The 18033-nt window shown below is 44.8% G+C and overlaps 1 protein-coding gene across 7 annotated transcripts in view; it reads left to right on the forward strand.

Annotated features, from left to right (window-relative positions):
* The first annotated feature begins 473 nt into the window (after window positions 1-473).
* ADGRF5 (adhesion G protein-coupled receptor F5) overlaps window positions 474-18033 on the forward strand; it is a 54986-nt gene continuing 37426 nt past the window's right edge. For 2 of the 7 annotated variants that reach the window (XM_080997348.1, XM_080997349.1), the window contains exons 1-4: window positions 474-741; window positions 11054-11211; window positions 14314-14433; window positions 14860-14920. In XM_080997348.1, coding sequence (XP_080853474.1) covers window positions 594-741; window positions 11054-11211; window positions 14314-14433; window positions 14860-14920 — 487 coding nt within the window. In that variant the 5' untranslated portion in view covers window positions 474-593. Of the gene's footprint in view, window positions 742-10489; window positions 10540-11053; window positions 11212-11390; window positions 11623-14313; window positions 14434-14859; window positions 14921-18033 lie in introns of those variants that run through there. The other 5 variants (XM_080997352.1, XM_080997351.1, XM_080997350.1 and 2 more) reach the window with 5 other exon arrangements.

Consider the following 18033-nt stretch of genomic DNA (forward strand, 5'->3'; position numbering starts at 1 on the left):
TAAAGAACATTTCTCTCCTTTTGGGATGGCATGCTATAAAGCCAATAACACAAAAATTCTTTCTCTATTGTTGGCTGGAGGAACCAACAAATAAAATAATTTCTTTTTTGTCATTTATAGCTGACTAATTTCCCCCAGTTAGGAGAATAACTTTGTTAAGACCAGCAGAAATGTCACAAAATAGCTTTTATGAGTTCTCCAGAATTGTATATTTTTTCTTTCTTTAAAGGCCAACTTTTTGCCTAATTTTCCTGTCACGGCAGTAACAGGGAACCGTAATGGGCATCCTATATCTGCCCCTTACTATTGCAAGCTGGAACCTGAATTAAGGTGGGGGGTGAACTCCTGTGCTGTTCCTGGGGCCACTTCAGCTGATGACCAGCCTCCCCGTTTCATTGGCTTTGTTTACTCCATTTCACTCGTGAGATTCCTGCTGACCACAGGAAAGGGCGGTGGGGTTAGGAAGTGGTCTTTTGTTCTGTTGAATGTTTTGTTTCGCACACTTGAAAACTTGAAGCTATGCTCTCTGATCACAGCTTTCAAAATATTTGACCCTTTTCCCTGGACCTGTATTGAATGTAGAAGAGAATCCGATGTGCCTTGTTGATTTCAGGGGGAAAACCAGACAGCACACAGAGCCGAGAGATGCACAGCGGCAGGAACGTCCCGCAGCCTGCAAAAAAAAGAATAGAGATCCATTAGCTGGGACCTCCGTGAAAGCGGCCTTGGCATTTCTTTCAGGTAAGGATTGATGGAGCAACAACTGTAAATATCATTCAAATCACAATAAAAGGGGCCAACTCTCCCAAAGACCTGGAAACATCCCACTATCAGCTAATTGTTCTAGGTTAATCCTTGATGAATCCAATTTTAAAGGAAGAGAGGCCAGCACTCCTGCTTCTCCTTTCCTTCCCTCTTCTGTTTTTATAGCTGAGAACAGATAACGCCATCAAGACTCTCTGTACATGTGCTGGGACACATTGTTCTTTTTGTTGTTCCACACAGGCCAGGTTAGTGTCTGTCTGGGAAGTACTGAGAGAGAATCTCATGTGGAAGGCACAAAGCAAGATCTGCTGATGTGGTCCTCACTCCCCCCCCCCCCCAAAAAAAGAATCTGGTTGTTTAAAAACAGGATGTGGTTTCTTTGGGGTAAAATAAAGCCCTCTGCACATACACTTATGTGAAAAAGAGGGGTGATCATTTCATCTGGCGAGCTCTTTGGGGTGTGACCCAAAGGGGAAGGCCCTTAGGCTGACTAATCCCCTCCCCCCGGGGGTGGAGTCATGGACGTTTGTGATGAGTTTGTGGGTGCCGGACTCCTCTCTTCTCTGGATCCAGCAAGTGCTATAAGCTAATCCAGCAAGGCTGATCCTGAACCCCTGGATCCAGCAAGGCTGGTTTCCTGCTGAAGTGATTGCTTGGGTGATGGGCTCTGAAGAGAACAAAGGAAAGGGGCCTCTGATAGGGTTGCCATGTGTCCAGGAAAACCCGGACATGTCCTCTTTTGGGGGGTCAACATGCCCACCTGGGCAGATTTTTACATTTTAAAGGAAATGTCTAGGTTTTGGAGTTGGTGGGCTTGGGCTTGGGCTGCTCTGCAGCCACTGCCAGCCTGAGCCAGGGAAAGAAGGGCCTGGGCGCTTGGGCTGGCAGTGACTTAGGCTGCCCCCTTTTTTGCTCTTCAACAGGGGCACCAACTATAGGGGGCTCTGGGTGCCCGAGCATCCACAAAAATGTTGTTGTGGGTGCTCCTCACCCACACTGCAGGGCCCCTGCAGGGCACAACTCTGGAGATGCTTTCAGAGGTCTCGGAACCCAACTTGCAATGCCACCGGAAGTCAGGTGCCAAGGCTGGGTGGCACAGGCTTGACATCATGACATCACATGCACGGGCACCCATAACCGGGGGCCCAAGTAGGCTCCCTGCTCTTCCAGATATGGCAGCCCTACCTGCGTGCCAGATGCCAAATGAGTGGGGTCCCTCCTTTAACTCTCAGACAGTTTGAAAAACAAAGCCTGAGTTTTAGAGCAAGGTTTGCAGTGATGTGACCTAAAAAAAGCAAATCAGCAAGCAGAGGATCAGAGAGCAAAGGCTTGATTTCTGTGTGACTCCAAGGCTGCAGTTATGGGAGAAGCAAGACCGTTTTGGGGTGCGGATGCCGTGCACTCCTCCCTCGTAGGCTCAGGCTGTATAGATGTGTCAATAAACCACAAGGACATCACAGTCTCTGCTGTGCCTCATTCCCAAAGGAAGTGCTTGGAAGCCCTGGCCTCTCACACGGCTCAGAGATTGGGGTGGCTGGCAACAAGAAGAAGAACTTGCTGCTTCAGACCAATTGCCCACCTAGTCCAGCATCCTGTTCTCACAGTGGCCACCCAGATCATATAATCATAGAGTTGGAAGGGATCCCCAGGGTCATCTAGTCCAACCCCCTACAAGGCAAGAATCTCAGCTCAAGCATCCATGATCTACTGGTAGATCCCTGGCTGATCCTAGTAGATCGCGGGATCCTTATTGTGTGGAAAAAGTTATGGGAATAAAGCTAAAAAACTCTGTGTAATCATCCCCCAAAGAAGCTCAACAACTCTGGGTAACCCACCCCCCCCGCTCCTCCTCCCTCCAGTGACAAGGGGTAGATCACTGCCAGTTTTTTTCTACCAGGAGTAGATCGCAGTCTCTTGGGAGTTGGACATGCCTGCTATGAAACAATGACAGAAGTGGAGGTTTGCCTCCTTATTTCGCAGTGAAGATGGCTGGGCATCTGTAGCACCCAAACTGTTCCATGGCTTATCCTTTTATTTATTTTAATTTTTCTTTTAAAAATGTTCAAATAGCTGTAACGTATACAGATAGTTATCCTATCCAGGATTCCCCCCCCCCAGCTTGTTTGGCTCTTTCTGTAAACATATCTGATATGAGTTTAAGAAAACCATTTTCTAATGTCTGAATTAGAGGCGTGGGAAATTCCTCAAATAAGGCTGAGCTTCCTTTGATTGTTAAAGCACAAAGGAAAAGGCTGGAACTGCAGTCAAGTTCCTGTCTCTCTTTAACCCATTCATCTAGATTGGAAAAACAGGCCCCAGCATCACAGCTGCTTTGGGGTGCAGAAAAACATTTTTGTTAGAGAAATTACAAATCAAGGTCCAGGCAGTGAAGTAATAGCAAGGAGCGGCATATAAGGAGTCAGTGAGAAGATTTCATGAGCAAAGTTAGGAGGCTAAAAGGTTCAGAGAAAGTGCATATGGGTGTGTTCTGTATATAATGCATATTGTAACAGGTAAAAAAGCATGAGCTGTTGAATAGTGTAGAATATAATCCAATTTTGGAGATAAATGCATAGTTCATGATTAATATTTTTATTTATTGTTTTTTCAATAGTGGCTTGTTGCTGATTTTTTTCTCTGGATCTACTTTTTATATTTTATGAATATATCAGGAAAAAAAATTGAGACAAAAACTTCATTTAAAAAATATGTTTTAAAAAACAATATTTAAGAAACATGGTATATAGACGTCCATATTTAACACAGGGTTCCCTGTGTTTACTTTTCAAAATGAATGTGCTCAGCTTCACTCTATTTGATAATTTCAAAGCAGCATGAGGCCACTTTTAAATTTCCTTGTTTTTCCCACTGCTTGAATGAATGCAGAACGTGTGATGTGACTGTGTTTGCGAAGGATGGCGATTCCCAGGCCTCTGACCAATCTCCTTCTGGCTTACCCCTGCCTGCCCAAATCCTTCCTCCCACTGTGATACGGAATCTGACAGATGGAAGGAGCTCAGCTTGTCCATCACCAATCTCTCGACAGGATATCCGGTGTCTAATTTTCCTGTCCGGAGGCTGTTTCCGTATCGCCGTAGGATTCAGATCATGGAAATATAGCGGCATCTTCTTAAGAATCACTTGAAGGAAGGGGCCAGTGAATAGATCCCTGACCAAATAACAGGGGTTTGGACAGACCCCCAGAGTCAGCCTGTCTCCAGCCCTTTAGAGAATTCCACTCTGCCTTCTGAGCGCCTCTTCTCTCTCCACTCGGACCTTACCTTTGGCAATGGCCCACTCTGCCAGACGCTGCAGCAGCCACACACAGGAGAAGCAGAGGCCAGGCACGGACCTCTGGATCTCTCATTCTGCTGCACTTACTGCACGCTTGGTGTCTGAGGTGGGCTAAAATTCCTCTTCAGTCCCTTCTGCACTAGAGGGTGCATCACTCTCATCCTACGGGCAGGACGTTACACCACCACAACTCAAATGAAACAATAAAAACAAACATAGAATAACTGCCCAAACCTTCCCCATGCTAGGGTGAAAGATGGGTATTCCTTGGGAGCAGGACCAACACGCAAGTCCACAGCAGAATAACTGAATTGCCATTTCAATGGGTTGGATTCAGAGTCATGCTGAGAGGTGACTCACTGAGGAGACTTGTCCCATTCTTTTCAATGGGCCTCTTCTCGGTGCTTAGCCACACTTCCTCTTGTTCTTCTGCTTTCCCCCTGGGGAATCAGCTCTTGGGTTTTCTCTGGATTGACAGGCCTGTCCACACTGCCGCTTGTCCTGTGCCTAGAAAGTGTGGGTCTGACCAGTTTCCCCCTTGCCCCAATGCTTTCCCAGGGAAAACCCACACTTTAGTGCTAAATCAGAACAAATGTCAATCCAGAGGAAACACAAATTGCTCTTTGCTCTGATTGAGCACTAAAGAGCGGCTTTCCTTGAGGGGAAATAGGGATGAGAGGAAGGGTGGATGAGCGCCCACTGTTTAAGTCCAGTTACTATTGTCCCCAGGGTTGTCGTATAAATGGCCTTCAAGCCAGGGCCAACTGTATATGATGCTTATGCTTATACAAGCTTTCTAAAAGGCTGCCTAAGCTGGACAGTTTTATTTGGAGGTCTCCCCTGCCCTTGTTGCAATACACTGCTGTAATCCTATATATGTTTGCCTGGGAGTAAGCCCCATTAACTCATGCCTGATACTTGTCAGGAACTGCACGCTTATTTGTTCTCAGATAATGTGGTTTCTAGGTGTGGCAGGATTAAGGTTTTGTCGAGGAAACTGCTTCAGTCTCTGCTGTTTGAGTTATGTAAATGTGGAACAATCCACACCTGCACGACCCGCTTCCTCCAAGGCCTGGCTGCCTTGATGTCTTTTCAGCAACTTTGCCGACAATAACAGGAAAAGGGTTTTCGAAAGGTTAATGAGCTGCAATGAGTAGGAAGCATCCTGCCATTAGACTTTCTAGGACTCCAGTGCTTAGCCAAGTATCCAGCTTTCACTTGCCCTAAGAACCTGGTGGACACTCTTTGTCTGTGCCTGATGATGTGCAGCTTACGAGTGCAATTTCAGGGCAGGCAGAATCCCAGGGAGTCTCCAAGGGGCAGAGTGGAAGGAACTGGGTCTTTGTCTCAGTTCTGGAAAAGGGAAACTGGGGTGTCTTCCCTCCCACCTCCTGCCTCCCTCAGCATGGGAGCTGCTGGGGGGAGGGTAAGGGAGAAGGACTGAGTGACTGAGTGAGTAGATCTAAGATCTGCAGGATGTTCAAGGGGTGCTTGCTGACCCACTTATTCAATATTATATTGTCTCCAAAACAATGCACTTTAAAAGCATATCCTATAATAATAATAGTAATAATAATAATAATAATAATGCTGCATAGTAACTTGAGGTAGTGGCTACAATGGGGCCAGGGCCAGCTGTTCCCTTACCGCCCCTGCCTCCTAAGCCGCCTTGCTTTCTCCCCAGCTATAGCTCAGTCCTAAGGCCAAGTGACATGATTTGGGGAGTTTGCCAGGGGGAAGGGAGTATTCCAGTGCTATTCCCCCCCCCCCCAACCGCTGTTAGGATTGCTTCAAACATCAAAGAAATTCGAGGGCAGGTGCTTGTAAAATAAATATTAGGGAAAGAGAATGTTGGTTTTTCTGTTTCTAATTATTCTAATCTTAAGCTCAGTTTACCTCATTTCTGCATCACTTTGTGCATTTTCATGCACATTTCTTCCTAATACACAATTTTGTATTATATATAATATTTGAAAGTGATTTCCCCTATTAATCTGCATTTTTGTGTTTTGTTTCCAAAAATATATGCATCTTTATGTGTAGTTCCCACAATATACATGTATTTGTACACAAAAATGTGCATATTCTGTCAAGCCCCCCCCCCCTTTTAAAAAATGCTCCTGGTATTTGTTTAGCAAATGCATGAAAGTTTCCCTTTTTTATTTTTAACCTGAACTTGTGTTAAAACTTTCCCCTGTAGTCCACTCTTGTGCATGAGTGGGGAACCTGTGGCCTCTCAGACACCAACAGTCCCCAACCCCCAGTATCCCTGACCATTGGCTATGCTGGCCATTAAGAGGGGGGGGTACATACATTATAAATAACAAATGGCAATGGCACCTCAAAATGCACTGTTTTTGAAACTTAACAGTACCATCCTGTCCATACCTACTCAGAAGCAAGCTCCATTTAACTCAGCAAGACTTACTCCCTGGTTAGTGTACACAGCAGGGGTAACTAACCTTCTGGTATGACATGGGTGGGTGTGCCTTTGATTGGAAGAGCCTTGCACAAGCAAACGTCCCCCTCCCCATAAATGATTTGTGCAAGTATGAAGGGAAGAGTTTATAGCGGAATCAGCTACACTGGCAAAGAAAAAGCGCTTTATAGGCATTGTTCATGCATTCTAACACTATGACACCAGATGGCGCTGTGGAGTTCCGTTTTTGCCAACCCAATTTCTCATACTGTACAAAGTTTGCAATGCGATTAACTTAAATGCTTCTTTGCTGTGTCTAGATCCAGCCGGCCTCCTCTCCACTCATCCAAAGCCAGATCTGATGAGCAGGGAGGGACTTCTTTGCATCTGCATCTAAACCTCCCCCCTCCAAGCACTGGGTCTTTCTTTTTTCTTTTTGCTCCGGCTGCTGCCCCAAACCATGGAGTTTTGGGCAGTCAGAAAAGTTTGCAGGGGTGTGTGTGTGTGCATCAGGCACTGGGCATTCCCTCTAAATCTGAAATTGCATTCCTAACCCTGTGTGTGTGTCAAAGCCCCAAGCGAACTCAGTCCATGTGCAGAGAAGTCACTGCTATGCCCCATGCAAAGGGCAGAACAACTGAGCTGCTGTTTCTGCCGTGTCTGGAACTGGAGTCTCCCACTGATGACTGCTCTCCTGTCCCAGCACACTGAAGCAGGAAATACGTCAATGCCTGCTTTTTAACCTCTAAATCCTTATTACCGCAAAAGTTGACACTTCAATCCTTAATAATTTTTGCTGTTGCTGTTTATATTAAGCTGCTTTATCTGTAAAGGTCAGCGCAGATTTGCTCTCATTCTCACAGCTTCTCCCCTTGATTCTTGCTTTGTGTAGGGTTTTGTTTCTTACAAGTCATAATAAGCTGTATCATACCCTCCAACATTCCTCAGATGAAAATAGGGACATTTCTCACTCCCCCTCCCAACTGATCCTCTTCAACCCCCTGTTTTTGTGCCCCTTCCCACAGAGCATTTCCTATCAGAAGAAGGGTGTGCCCCCATCCCAACGTCAACGGGACACGGGACACAGGCCCTCCACCATCCTGAGAAAAACCCATAATCCCAATTTTATTTTACTTTATTCTTTGGTAGATTGACAAAAAGAAAAACACACACCAATAAGCAACTTTTAGAAAGGGGCAAGATTAGATGTGGATGCACAAAGCATTTATTTTTAGATCAAGACTCCTTCCACTCCTCTCTGCCCCCTTTCTTCCTGCCTAAGGGGGGCCTGCCCTCTGTCTGCCCCACAGAGCCCCCTGCTTGGGGGGGGGGTCCTGCATTGGACTCGCAGCTGCCTGATGACCAAGCGCCACAGAAAAGTGAGGAGCCAGGAAACAGCCCCTTCCCTTGCCTTGCAAGTGCCTCAGGACCACAAGACCTCAAAAACTGCCTCTCCCCTTCCTTGTTTCCCTCCTCCACGTGAGGTCTGGAGGGTGGCAACACGAGAACGGGGCCTTTCTGCAGTGGCTCCCTGCTTGTGGAGTGTTCTCCCCAGGGAGGTTCGCCTGGTGCCTTCCTTATATATGCTTAGGCGCCAGGCAAAAATGGGATTGTGTCTGCAAGAGAGTTCTGTGCAGGGAGCGCTCTCTCTCTCACCCCACTGCGCAGCAGCTGATGCACAGAGTTCCTGCTTTGCACAACGCGACAGAAAGTTATCAGGCGCGTTGAAAGCTGTGCAAGAGACCTTTGCAGGCCTCCCAATCCGCAGGGCCTACAAAGTCCCTTTACGCCAAGCCCTGCCCTTTCCTGCCCACACCTGACATTGTGCATGACATCAAGTGTGGGCTGGCTGGGTGTGGCCTGCCCAGAATGACCTCTGGGGCCAGATGGGGAGGTTCCCCATGGACTGGAGGTTCCTGGCCTCTGGTAACACCTAAAATAATGATTTTTTAAAAAATAACTTAACTGAAATTTTGGGCATCATATTTGGATTTGTTTTCATTTCTTCCTCTGGTTGTTGTATAATTTTTAAATATTGCTCCATCCTTATTCTGAACTAGAATTAATTTGAACCATTTTTATGTATCTGTGATTGTCCTTATTGCTCAATTAAAATGCCTTACTTTTATGAGAAATATATTGTGCTTTAATAGTACATGGGAATTATTTTAATCATAGGAAACTAATCTGTTGATATTTTGATACTGGAGTGAAACTATGGGCTATTATTACTCAACCAATTAATAGTGCCATTGACAGAGCAACCCTAGGCCTGCGTAAGCAGAAGTAACCTCAAACGATTTCAGTGAAACTTTCCCCAGCTAAGTGTGTGCAGGATTGCAGCCTCATAGTTTGTTCATAGGAAATACAATCCTGACCTACAATATAATCAATAATATTTATCATCCTTTTATCTCAGTTTCAGCATAGCATTTACTCACAAAGGAATGAATATGGAAAAAATGTTTGCAGGAAAATCTGAACTGGAGCCAACAAATGTATCCCAGATCTAATCAGATCTTTCCTGTAAAATTCCCAAGAATATGTAATTCCATTGAATCTAGTTTCCATATGCATTCCTGTTGGGGAAACAAAGTATGTATCATTGACAACAAAATATGTCTGGGGTTTTTTTGTTCTCATGTTTTAATTTTGTTTAAATCTGCCCCAAGAACCATTTTAATGAAAGAGAGAACAATGATCACACAATTTCCACTAGTCCAGTTGTGAAACTTTTTTTAAGAATGAAAGAAAGGCGGAGAGAATACTGAAAGCAAAGAAGAAGAAGAAGAAGAAGAGTTTGGATTTGATATCCCGCCTTTCACTCCCTTTAAGGAGTCTCAAAGCGGCTAACATTCTCCTTTCCCTTCCTCCCCCACAACAAACACTCTGTGAGGTGAGTGGGGCTGAGAGACTTCAGAGAAGTGTGACTAGCCCAAGGTCACCCAGCAGCTGCATGTGGAGGAGCGGAGACGCGAACCCGGTTCCCCAGATTACGAGTCTACCGCTCTTAACCACTACACCACACTGGCTCTCAGGGAGCCCCATGATTCCATCTCTGCTACTTACTGATGACACAACCATCTCCATACGAGTTGGCAGTGAGGGCCATCAGCTTCACGGAGTGGTGCCCAGGATGATGCAGAAGTCAGCCCCACCACCCATGGGGAGAGGCCAGAGCTCTCCCCTCTCCCCAGAGGGAGTGGCCAACGGTTCTTTCTAACCAATGAAAGACACAGTCATTTTTATTTTGTTTTTATTGCCTGGTAGGTCATATTTCCCAGGTAAGCATCCTAAGGCACCTTGGGGCTTTGAAGACTTGGTGGGAGATACCTGAGATACAGGATTCCTTGGCTTGCAGGAAATGGTAGTGGCAGGAGACCAGTGCCCTGTCTTGCAGGGCTCACCGGATCAAACGCTTCTGGCTACAAAAAATGCCCTGGACGCTGAACACTGGCGTGTCGGGGAGAAGAGGAGGCTTGACACTTTATCCCTGACTAAACAGCTGCAGCAACTGCTAAGTACATGGAGGGGGTTGTCTGGGTTGGGTTCCCCATTATTTTAATTCTTGGCCTTGGAAAAGGGCCTGGAGGTGGGAAAGGTGCAGCGACCGCCCAATGACCCAGGTAAGGAAGGCTTCTAGGGGCAGCTTTCTGGAAAGGGTTACAGTACACACAGGTTCTGCTAGATGAACACAATGCGTTCTCAGGAAATGGTTTGTTAGGCAAGCATTCACACAACAAGTCAATGATTTCCATTCATTCCTATGGGGAAATTTCTAATGCATTCCTGACCCCAAATTTTGACGCCAAAGGACAGAAACCCTGCCCAGAAAACTCCAGGAAAACCCCCTGAAACCCTGCAGAAGGCAAACAAGGAAGGAAAAAAAATATTTGTCTAATCTCTTCCCCCACCCCCAGTTTCTGGTAAAACAGCTGTCACGGATGATTAAAACATAAAGAGTAAGGCTTGTTTAAGGCTGCTTGTTTTTTGTTTTTGTGTTTTTTACAGTACTACACACACACCTGACTTTCTGGATATCTGAATCTGTGGTGTGCAAGGTGAGGTTTGGGCGCTACTTCCTTGTGTTTGGATAAGGGACTTTTCATACAGCAAGTGCTAGTGGGACTCTTGTGTTCATTCCTGCTTCCTGCTTGCACTAAATGACAGGGCTTTAACAGCAACTTTAAAAAAGAAATGCTGCTATATATTATTGTGCCTTCCCCGTTGCTGTGAGAGAATTAAACTATGCCAACAATATATTAGTTCTTAATTTAAATATTTGGCATCATGCTTAGAAGCAAATCTGGCAATAGAAGTCCTCCTTAGCTATGCTTGGAGACAAGGCAAGGCTGAAGCTTTTCTGTTGGCGTTTTCTCATCCATTTCCTCCAAAAACCCCAAACAAACAAACATGACAAATGCGTCTCTCAGAAGTAAAATGCCTGTGGAACATGTTCGCCTGCTTGCTCAGATAAAATAAACTGAAAAGCTTAGATCAGGTGAATGGCATCAGGAAATAACTTCGACAATCCCACTGAACAGACAGTGAAATTCAACTTCCTCCCTTGCCCAGATCCTGCCTGCGCAGCAACGCGCAGCTCACTTTCTTTAACTTGCTGCCTTGGGCATGACTTCCTTTCAGTAAGCAAGAGCCCCGGACTGCGCAGGGAAGGAGATGTCCACAGATCCCAGATCTGCATAGGAGGGCTGAGTCCAGAGAAAGCTGATCAGGTAAAAAAGCAGGAATGTATCTTATGTGCCTTGAGAAGGAGGAAAGACATCAGATTGAGGGGAACCCAAGAGAAAGCTGTAGCATCACTTTACTAGGCTCTCTCCAGGAGGAAAGATGAAAAGTCTGAGTAGTGTCTGAATAGAGTATTTGCTCATTGGGAACCATTTGTCAACCCCAGGTCACGGAGTCTGAAATCTACGACAAACGAACTTACCTAGAAATAAGTCTCACTGAACTTATTGGGACTTGTCTGGGCAGCCAACCCTAGACTTGCTCTGAGATTGTTTGCTTTATAAGAAGAGCTGGATTAAGGGGGAGCAATAGTCTTGTTTTTCTCTGTGAATGAATCCAAAACCAACTTTGAAGACACAGCTAGTAGATTTTTTGGAGAAGAGACACTGCTTTGAATGGTATGTTTTGGGGGGAAAGAGGAAAGGCCAACATTAATTCCATGAAAACATCAATCTACAGACCCATTTTTCATTTTCATATATAGTTAAAGTGTTGTGTATCATTTTAAAGAAAATATATATATGGCAACAGATTTTCAAAATGGCAATTTACACATGAGTAAAACAATCAGAAGTATGACACACAAGATAACTCAGAACTTCTCTAATTGTTTCCTAAAGTTCAGTTAAAGACCTCTCCAGGAAAACAGATAATAGGTTAATGACACTTTATCGTTTTGATAATATTTCTCATTTGATGAACTGAAAATACATTTTATCCTAGGAGCAGAATAAGAAGACCTTCAGATAACAAAATTTATGTTGGGCATGCCTGTTACATTGGTCACAAAAACATGCACCTCCTCTGCCAACAAATGAAAAGAAAAATCTACATGATTTACTTTTATCTGAGAGTCATAACCTTAAGCAAATATGATAAGATGTTACCTGAAACTTTTTTACATGCACCATTTCTTGTGACCAACATAACAACACAATGAGCAACTTGAGTAGCATAAATGTTCTATCGAGTGTGTTCACCACATGCCAGAAATCAAGAAGCCAGGATTCTTGTTGCTCAAAAATGAAAATCACAGGAAATTCCAACAGTATCGGACTGGCAAGTTAAACTTTTTGAGTATATAGAATTGGCCAAAATGACCTATAAAATCCGAGATCAAAAAGGGTCAAAGTTTGAGGAAGAATGGGGGAAATTTGTTGCTTATATAAAGATAAATTGCAGAAGTTTAAAAACTGTAGCGGGTCTGACATAAATCACGTGATGTGCACAAAAAGGGAATAAGAATAAGAATCTGTAGGAGAAGATATGTATTAAGAAAGCTGATGTGGGGAAGGAGGGAAGTCAAGGCGTGAGTATGCGCTTTGTAAAGAAGACGGTACAAAATATTGATTTTAAAAGATTGCTTTATTTCTCTTTTTGTTTTTTTATTTTTATAATTTGTATCATGTTTTTCTTTATTCTCTTTTGTTTGTGAAAATTAATAAAAAGAATTAAGAAAAAAAGAGTGTGATAATATAAACTGTGGCAGGAGGTAGCAGCAGCAGCAGCAGCAGCAAGCTCTGCCATTCCTCCAGAGAGCTTAGGTGCCCTTCAATATTGCAGCAAGAGAGAGCAAAAGGGCTTCTGGATTTCTTTGTGAGGATTATGCTGAACTTAATTCAGCAAATGAAACTAGTGGAGGAGAGGGGTTTCCGGTCATAGTCTTTCCCCCCAAATCAGATCTGCCTCCTGTGCTTTGAGCATCACTTGAGCCCAGACTCTTACTTATCCCCAACGACCTTTTGCCCCCTGCTTCCTAGGCACAGCTCCACACTTTCCCAGCCTGTGTCTGAGCGCTTCTCGCCAGGGGCGTAGGAAGGGGGGTGCGGTCCGCCCCGGGTGTCATCCTTGGGGGGGGCACTTACTGAGGGGCTTGGCCTGCAGTGTTCCTGAGCCATACGTCTCTCCAGGGAGTGCCGCAGTGGCTTGGGGCCCAGCGCTGCCCTCATGCACAGATTGCCCCGTCCCCCCCCCCCACCGGTTGCCAGAGCAGCTAGGTATGCCCCTGCTTCCTGCCCCACCCTGTTTTCCCCAGGAAAACCCACTCTTTAATGCTGAATTGGGACAAACAGCAATTCAGGGTTTCTGTGGAATTGTTTTCAGTGGTAAAAAGTGGGATTTCGCAGGGAAAGCAGAGATGCAGAGCTTTAAAGCGTGGACCTGTGCCTAGAAACATGGCACAAAAGGACGTCTGGAAGAGCCCCGGGGAGGAGCCACAAGTGTCCCACAAGCACCAATTAGTTTCCGTATTGCAACAATTACAGTTAAGCTGCAGCTCCAGGCGACGTGTCAGTTAGACTCAGAGGTGGATGTAGAGGAGCGTGAACTGTTTGGTCTCACGGGGTGCAGAGCCTCACAGGTGCCAAACTATGTTGTAGAATGGGAGGTGGGGGGGCGCTGCATTTTGGTGTTGTCCAGGGCGCTGCTAAAATGTGAGAGCCCAAGGTCCACCACTGTCAGGCTGCTTTGCAGAGAGAGATATGGGGCTCCCTCATCATCACAGGGCACTACTGGTCTCCTCCACTGACTGGCTTTCTTTCCCCCCTCCGCTTGCATCACATTAGTTTTCTAGAGCCACTTCAGTCTGGTTTCTGGCCTGGTTTTGGCATCAAAATAGCTCTAGTTGCTCCGATGGATGCCTTACACCAGACAAGAGTCAGTGTCCCTCTGAGTTCTTCTGGACCTCTTGGTGGCTTGCGATACCATTGACCATGGTCTTCTGCCCGACTGGCTCTCGGAGGCTGGTGGCAGTGAGTTGCAGGGGTGCTGTTTCTCCCTGGGCTGATGGGATCCAGAAGGGGGCTCTGGGGTGCCTTGAGTTAATGCTATGGGATCCTGTCCCCCATGTTGGAAGGCTTTAAAGGGAAGAAGGATTACAAACAGGGAGATTGTAAAATAAGAAAAGGGATTTGCCACAGAACAGCAGCAGCGGCATAATGAAGGAACAGTGTGTATATAGGATTCTTAAAAAACAAACATGCTAACTTTCTCTACAGCCTATTCTTTATAGGACTGACTCTTTAGAAGGGAAACTATGTTAATTTTATTCAAAAATAATAATAGAATATCATATTTTGATTTCCTTGTAGGTTCTACAGCAACAAAACATGGAAAACATGCTGCCTTGGAAGATAACAATGTTCTGTACCCTCATAGTTGTGAGCACAGCTTCCCAAAATTTTAATTTTGGCTCGTTCATCCATTCACCTGTGAGTAATGTTTACTGTGTGTAGCTTCACAGTTATGTATGAGCACATGGCTGTTCTTTCAATGCAGAGACACTCTGGAAAGCATGGCAGGGTTGGCCAGAGCTTTCCTCCTGTGGCTACACTGCTGAAGCCAGCCATACCACAGGGGGAAGGAGCGGAAGAGCCCCTGCAGAAACCGTATCAGGACTTGAGGTGGCCAACCCAATTCACCCCTGTGGCTTTCTGACTCCTACTCCAGAGAGCTCTGAAAAGGCAGAGGCCCACATTTCTTCAAATCTTGCTTCTTTCTGAGCACACTCTGACTTTCAAGGCTATCGGTTCACTAGGGATGAGTGGGTTTAGCTCTTCTTGGAACCCCTTCCCCCCATTGTATTGCCCTTAACCAATTTTCCTAATGTTGTGATGTTGTGGGTGCATCTCTTTCAGATTTACAGCAAAAGTAACGGAGGAGAGGAACAGAGAGAGTTGCACAGGCAGAAACGGCAGGGTACGTTAATACTTCTCAACAGTGTGTTTTGCCTGAAGGCAGAATCTTTGTTCTTAGATATGCAGTCAGGGTACTCTGGCCTGAACACAAGAAATCCTTTTCATCATGAAAGTGTAGCACCCTGCTTGTGGTTAACGCTTAGCTGGAATGAAATATTCAACGCAGCAATAGAGAAATTAAAATAATAATTTATTTGTCAGACAAATAAATGAGAGGCACAGTGGTATATGGTTACCAAGCTCTGGCCTGGTCTCCTGCCATTATGGCCAGCACTTATATTCCCTCAGCCCAGCTCCCTTGCTCCTCCTTTGGCTGCCTCTGTCCAATCAGCCTGGTTGAATTTCCTATTGGCTGATTGCTACAACCAATCCTAAAAGATACACCCATTTCCTATTGCCTTTTATGGGATACAAAAAGCTATATATTCTTCTATCTATAAATGACAAATAAGTAGTCATATATCTTACATTTGTCTCAACAAGAAACCTTAATTACCAGCTCACCTCTTGCCCTCCTTGCCCTATTGCCCTCCAAAACAGATGGTTAATAATTTTAATTTTTTATCTTAAACAGATGTCAGAGATCTTGGGTTCACATTCTCATGCATCATCAATGAAAGATCTCCTTTTTGGAGGTCTTTAAAACAAAGGCCTGACAACCATATATCAGGAGTGCTCGATGGCGTCTCCTGTCTGGCAGGGGGCTGGGCTCGTTTGCCCCTCTGGTCTCCTACAGCAATATGACTCTATGAAATAAGAATTTAACATTTCTTTCTTTCTAGATCCTTTGCATAATTACATTTAAGCCAGTATATTTCATACATTATCATAGATAGCTTTTTAGAAGAATAAATCTTCTCAAAGTAACAGGAAGGAATCAGTTTACAGCCTCAAAATAAAATAGGAAAAAGCCTCTTTTTCTGTTTACACTTCTCCTTCTCCAGCCAGTTGCTCTTGGCCTTTAACCTTAGAAAGATATGGCTCAAGTTTAATGGTTTTTACTATTTACCAACTCTTAATTATGTAGGGTGGTGTAACCTTGCTCTCAGCTTGTAATTCTCTTTTTACGACTTTGAGAATTGTTTTCTGCTATAAATCAGGGGGCCCCCTTGTCCAGGAGGATAAACATCTTGACAAAGTACTTAGGCAGCTGGTCTTCTGCCTGGCATAAAACATTTGAAAATCTTTAAGCTCATTTTAAAATACAGACCCTAATCAAACTATAAGCCTTGATAAAAATGCAGGCTATGATTAGATGCCTCATTCCCCCCTTTCAAGCTCAAGGACCTTCATCCCAAGTGTCCTTGATAGCTTGACCTTCATCATATTCCTGAGGTAAAGCTCTATATAGGGCCATGATATGAGGTAGAGTTTCATTCGAAATCATCTTGCTAATTGTACTTCTAAAACATGAAATGATACATGGCACCATACATAAAACCATTATTACTACCGTCAAGAAAAACAAGCAAGACAATAGTATCCCTTTGAGTCCCGCAACATTAGGTAACCAGTTGGTGAGCCATCCCATATCCCATCCTTCCCATGTTTGTACTGGGACGTGTGCTATACTCTCCATCTTTGTGGCCAACACACGGATTGCCTCACCATTATCAGAAATGTTAAAGCAACAGGCATTCCCTGTCAAGTTCAAGACTCCACATAGGCCTCCCTGCCTGGCAAGTACATAATCCATTCCCATTTTCAGCTGCAAAATGGCGGCTCTACTTTCATCCAGCTGTTGTGCAATAAGTCTCAAACTCTGGGCTGTTGCATTGGTTACAAGTTCCACTACTGCCTGCAATCGAATTATTCTGTTTAGATTATAAATAGGATCCCGTGCCCCTTGTATGAGCTCACCAGGATTCCAGGAGGCAGGCTCATAATAGGCTATAATGCGCTCTGGTGGCCAATCATCAGTATCGCTCCAACTTTGGGTACTTCCTCCTGCTATACGAGAAATATCAGCGTTTCTTCGTGTACGCTTGGCCGAATTAGTGGGCATAATCCACATTGGTGGTAATACCCATCCCAGGAAACAAGTCCCACTCCATTTGGAAGGGAGCTTCTTGTATGCCCATTCTCCACATATCCACCACAACCATCGGGTCTGAGGTTTTTGGTACGTGGAGTGCAGTAGGCGAAATATCAAAAGGGGTACAGAGTTCACAGTGCAGTATGTTAGATTGCCTTTTTCTGTCACAGTTATGTTCCATACCACTTTCCATGCATGAATAAAAGGAGGTGCACAGGGCAAGGTATTCCGAGTTCGATAGGTAGTACCGTTTACCCAGGTTTGACTATTCTTAATATAATCCCAAGTATAGTGACAATGAGAAGAGCCTATCATGGTAGAATCAGCTGCATCTGATAATTTATGTACACAGAATTCCCCTTGCACAGGTATAACTCGTATTGGTTTAGTTGAGTTCCATCCGGGGAAATTCTGTACTTCTGTTTGGTGTGGCATTTCGCTTACCATACCAATGGCATTTAATGGTATCGGTAATAAGGGCATACCTCCTTCTGAATCATCTGGCCCAAGAGAGCAAACAAGGCAATTGGTCCTATTTGCAACATTGGCTACCATCTCAGCTAAGCCTACCCACATATTGTGGTCATGGCGGAATCCATATTTAGTAAATTTGGTCAGATTCAAGGACCCTTCCCCGTCCCAAGGGATCAGGATTAATAATAAAATCATGTTGATGTGTAGTATATGCATTCCTTCCACAAAAGATTACCTTATTGTGATAGCATAAAAATATTAGCCCCAATATAATTCCCCCAGTGACAGAAATGGGGAACCACCAAGACCAAAACATATATCCCAAGGATCCCCAATGAGTAATATCCTTGATAATTGTTCCACAAGGGGGGGGGCAGTCAATTAATTGTATTAGAGAATCTTCCCGTTCACAATCGCTGGTTTAGACGCTCCTCAAGCTTCAGGCGTGCGCAGGTCAGCCAGCTTCCAGGTTGTGGCTGCAGCAGGCCGGTCGTCTAATGTTGCCCGTGACCTAGCCCGTTCCCCGTAGGGCTAGATACAGGGGTTTTTGGAGAGAGTCAGTTTTAAAGGATTAGAGGGGTCACCTTTGCACGTCCAACTGCCTT

The sequence above is a fragment of the Podarcis pityusensis genome (assembly GCF_964106645.2).
Source record: "Podarcis pityusensis genome assembly, chromosome: 3".
NCBI classification, from domain to species: domain Eukaryota; kingdom Metazoa; phylum Chordata; class Lepidosauria; order Squamata; family Lacertidae; genus Podarcis; species Podarcis pityusensis.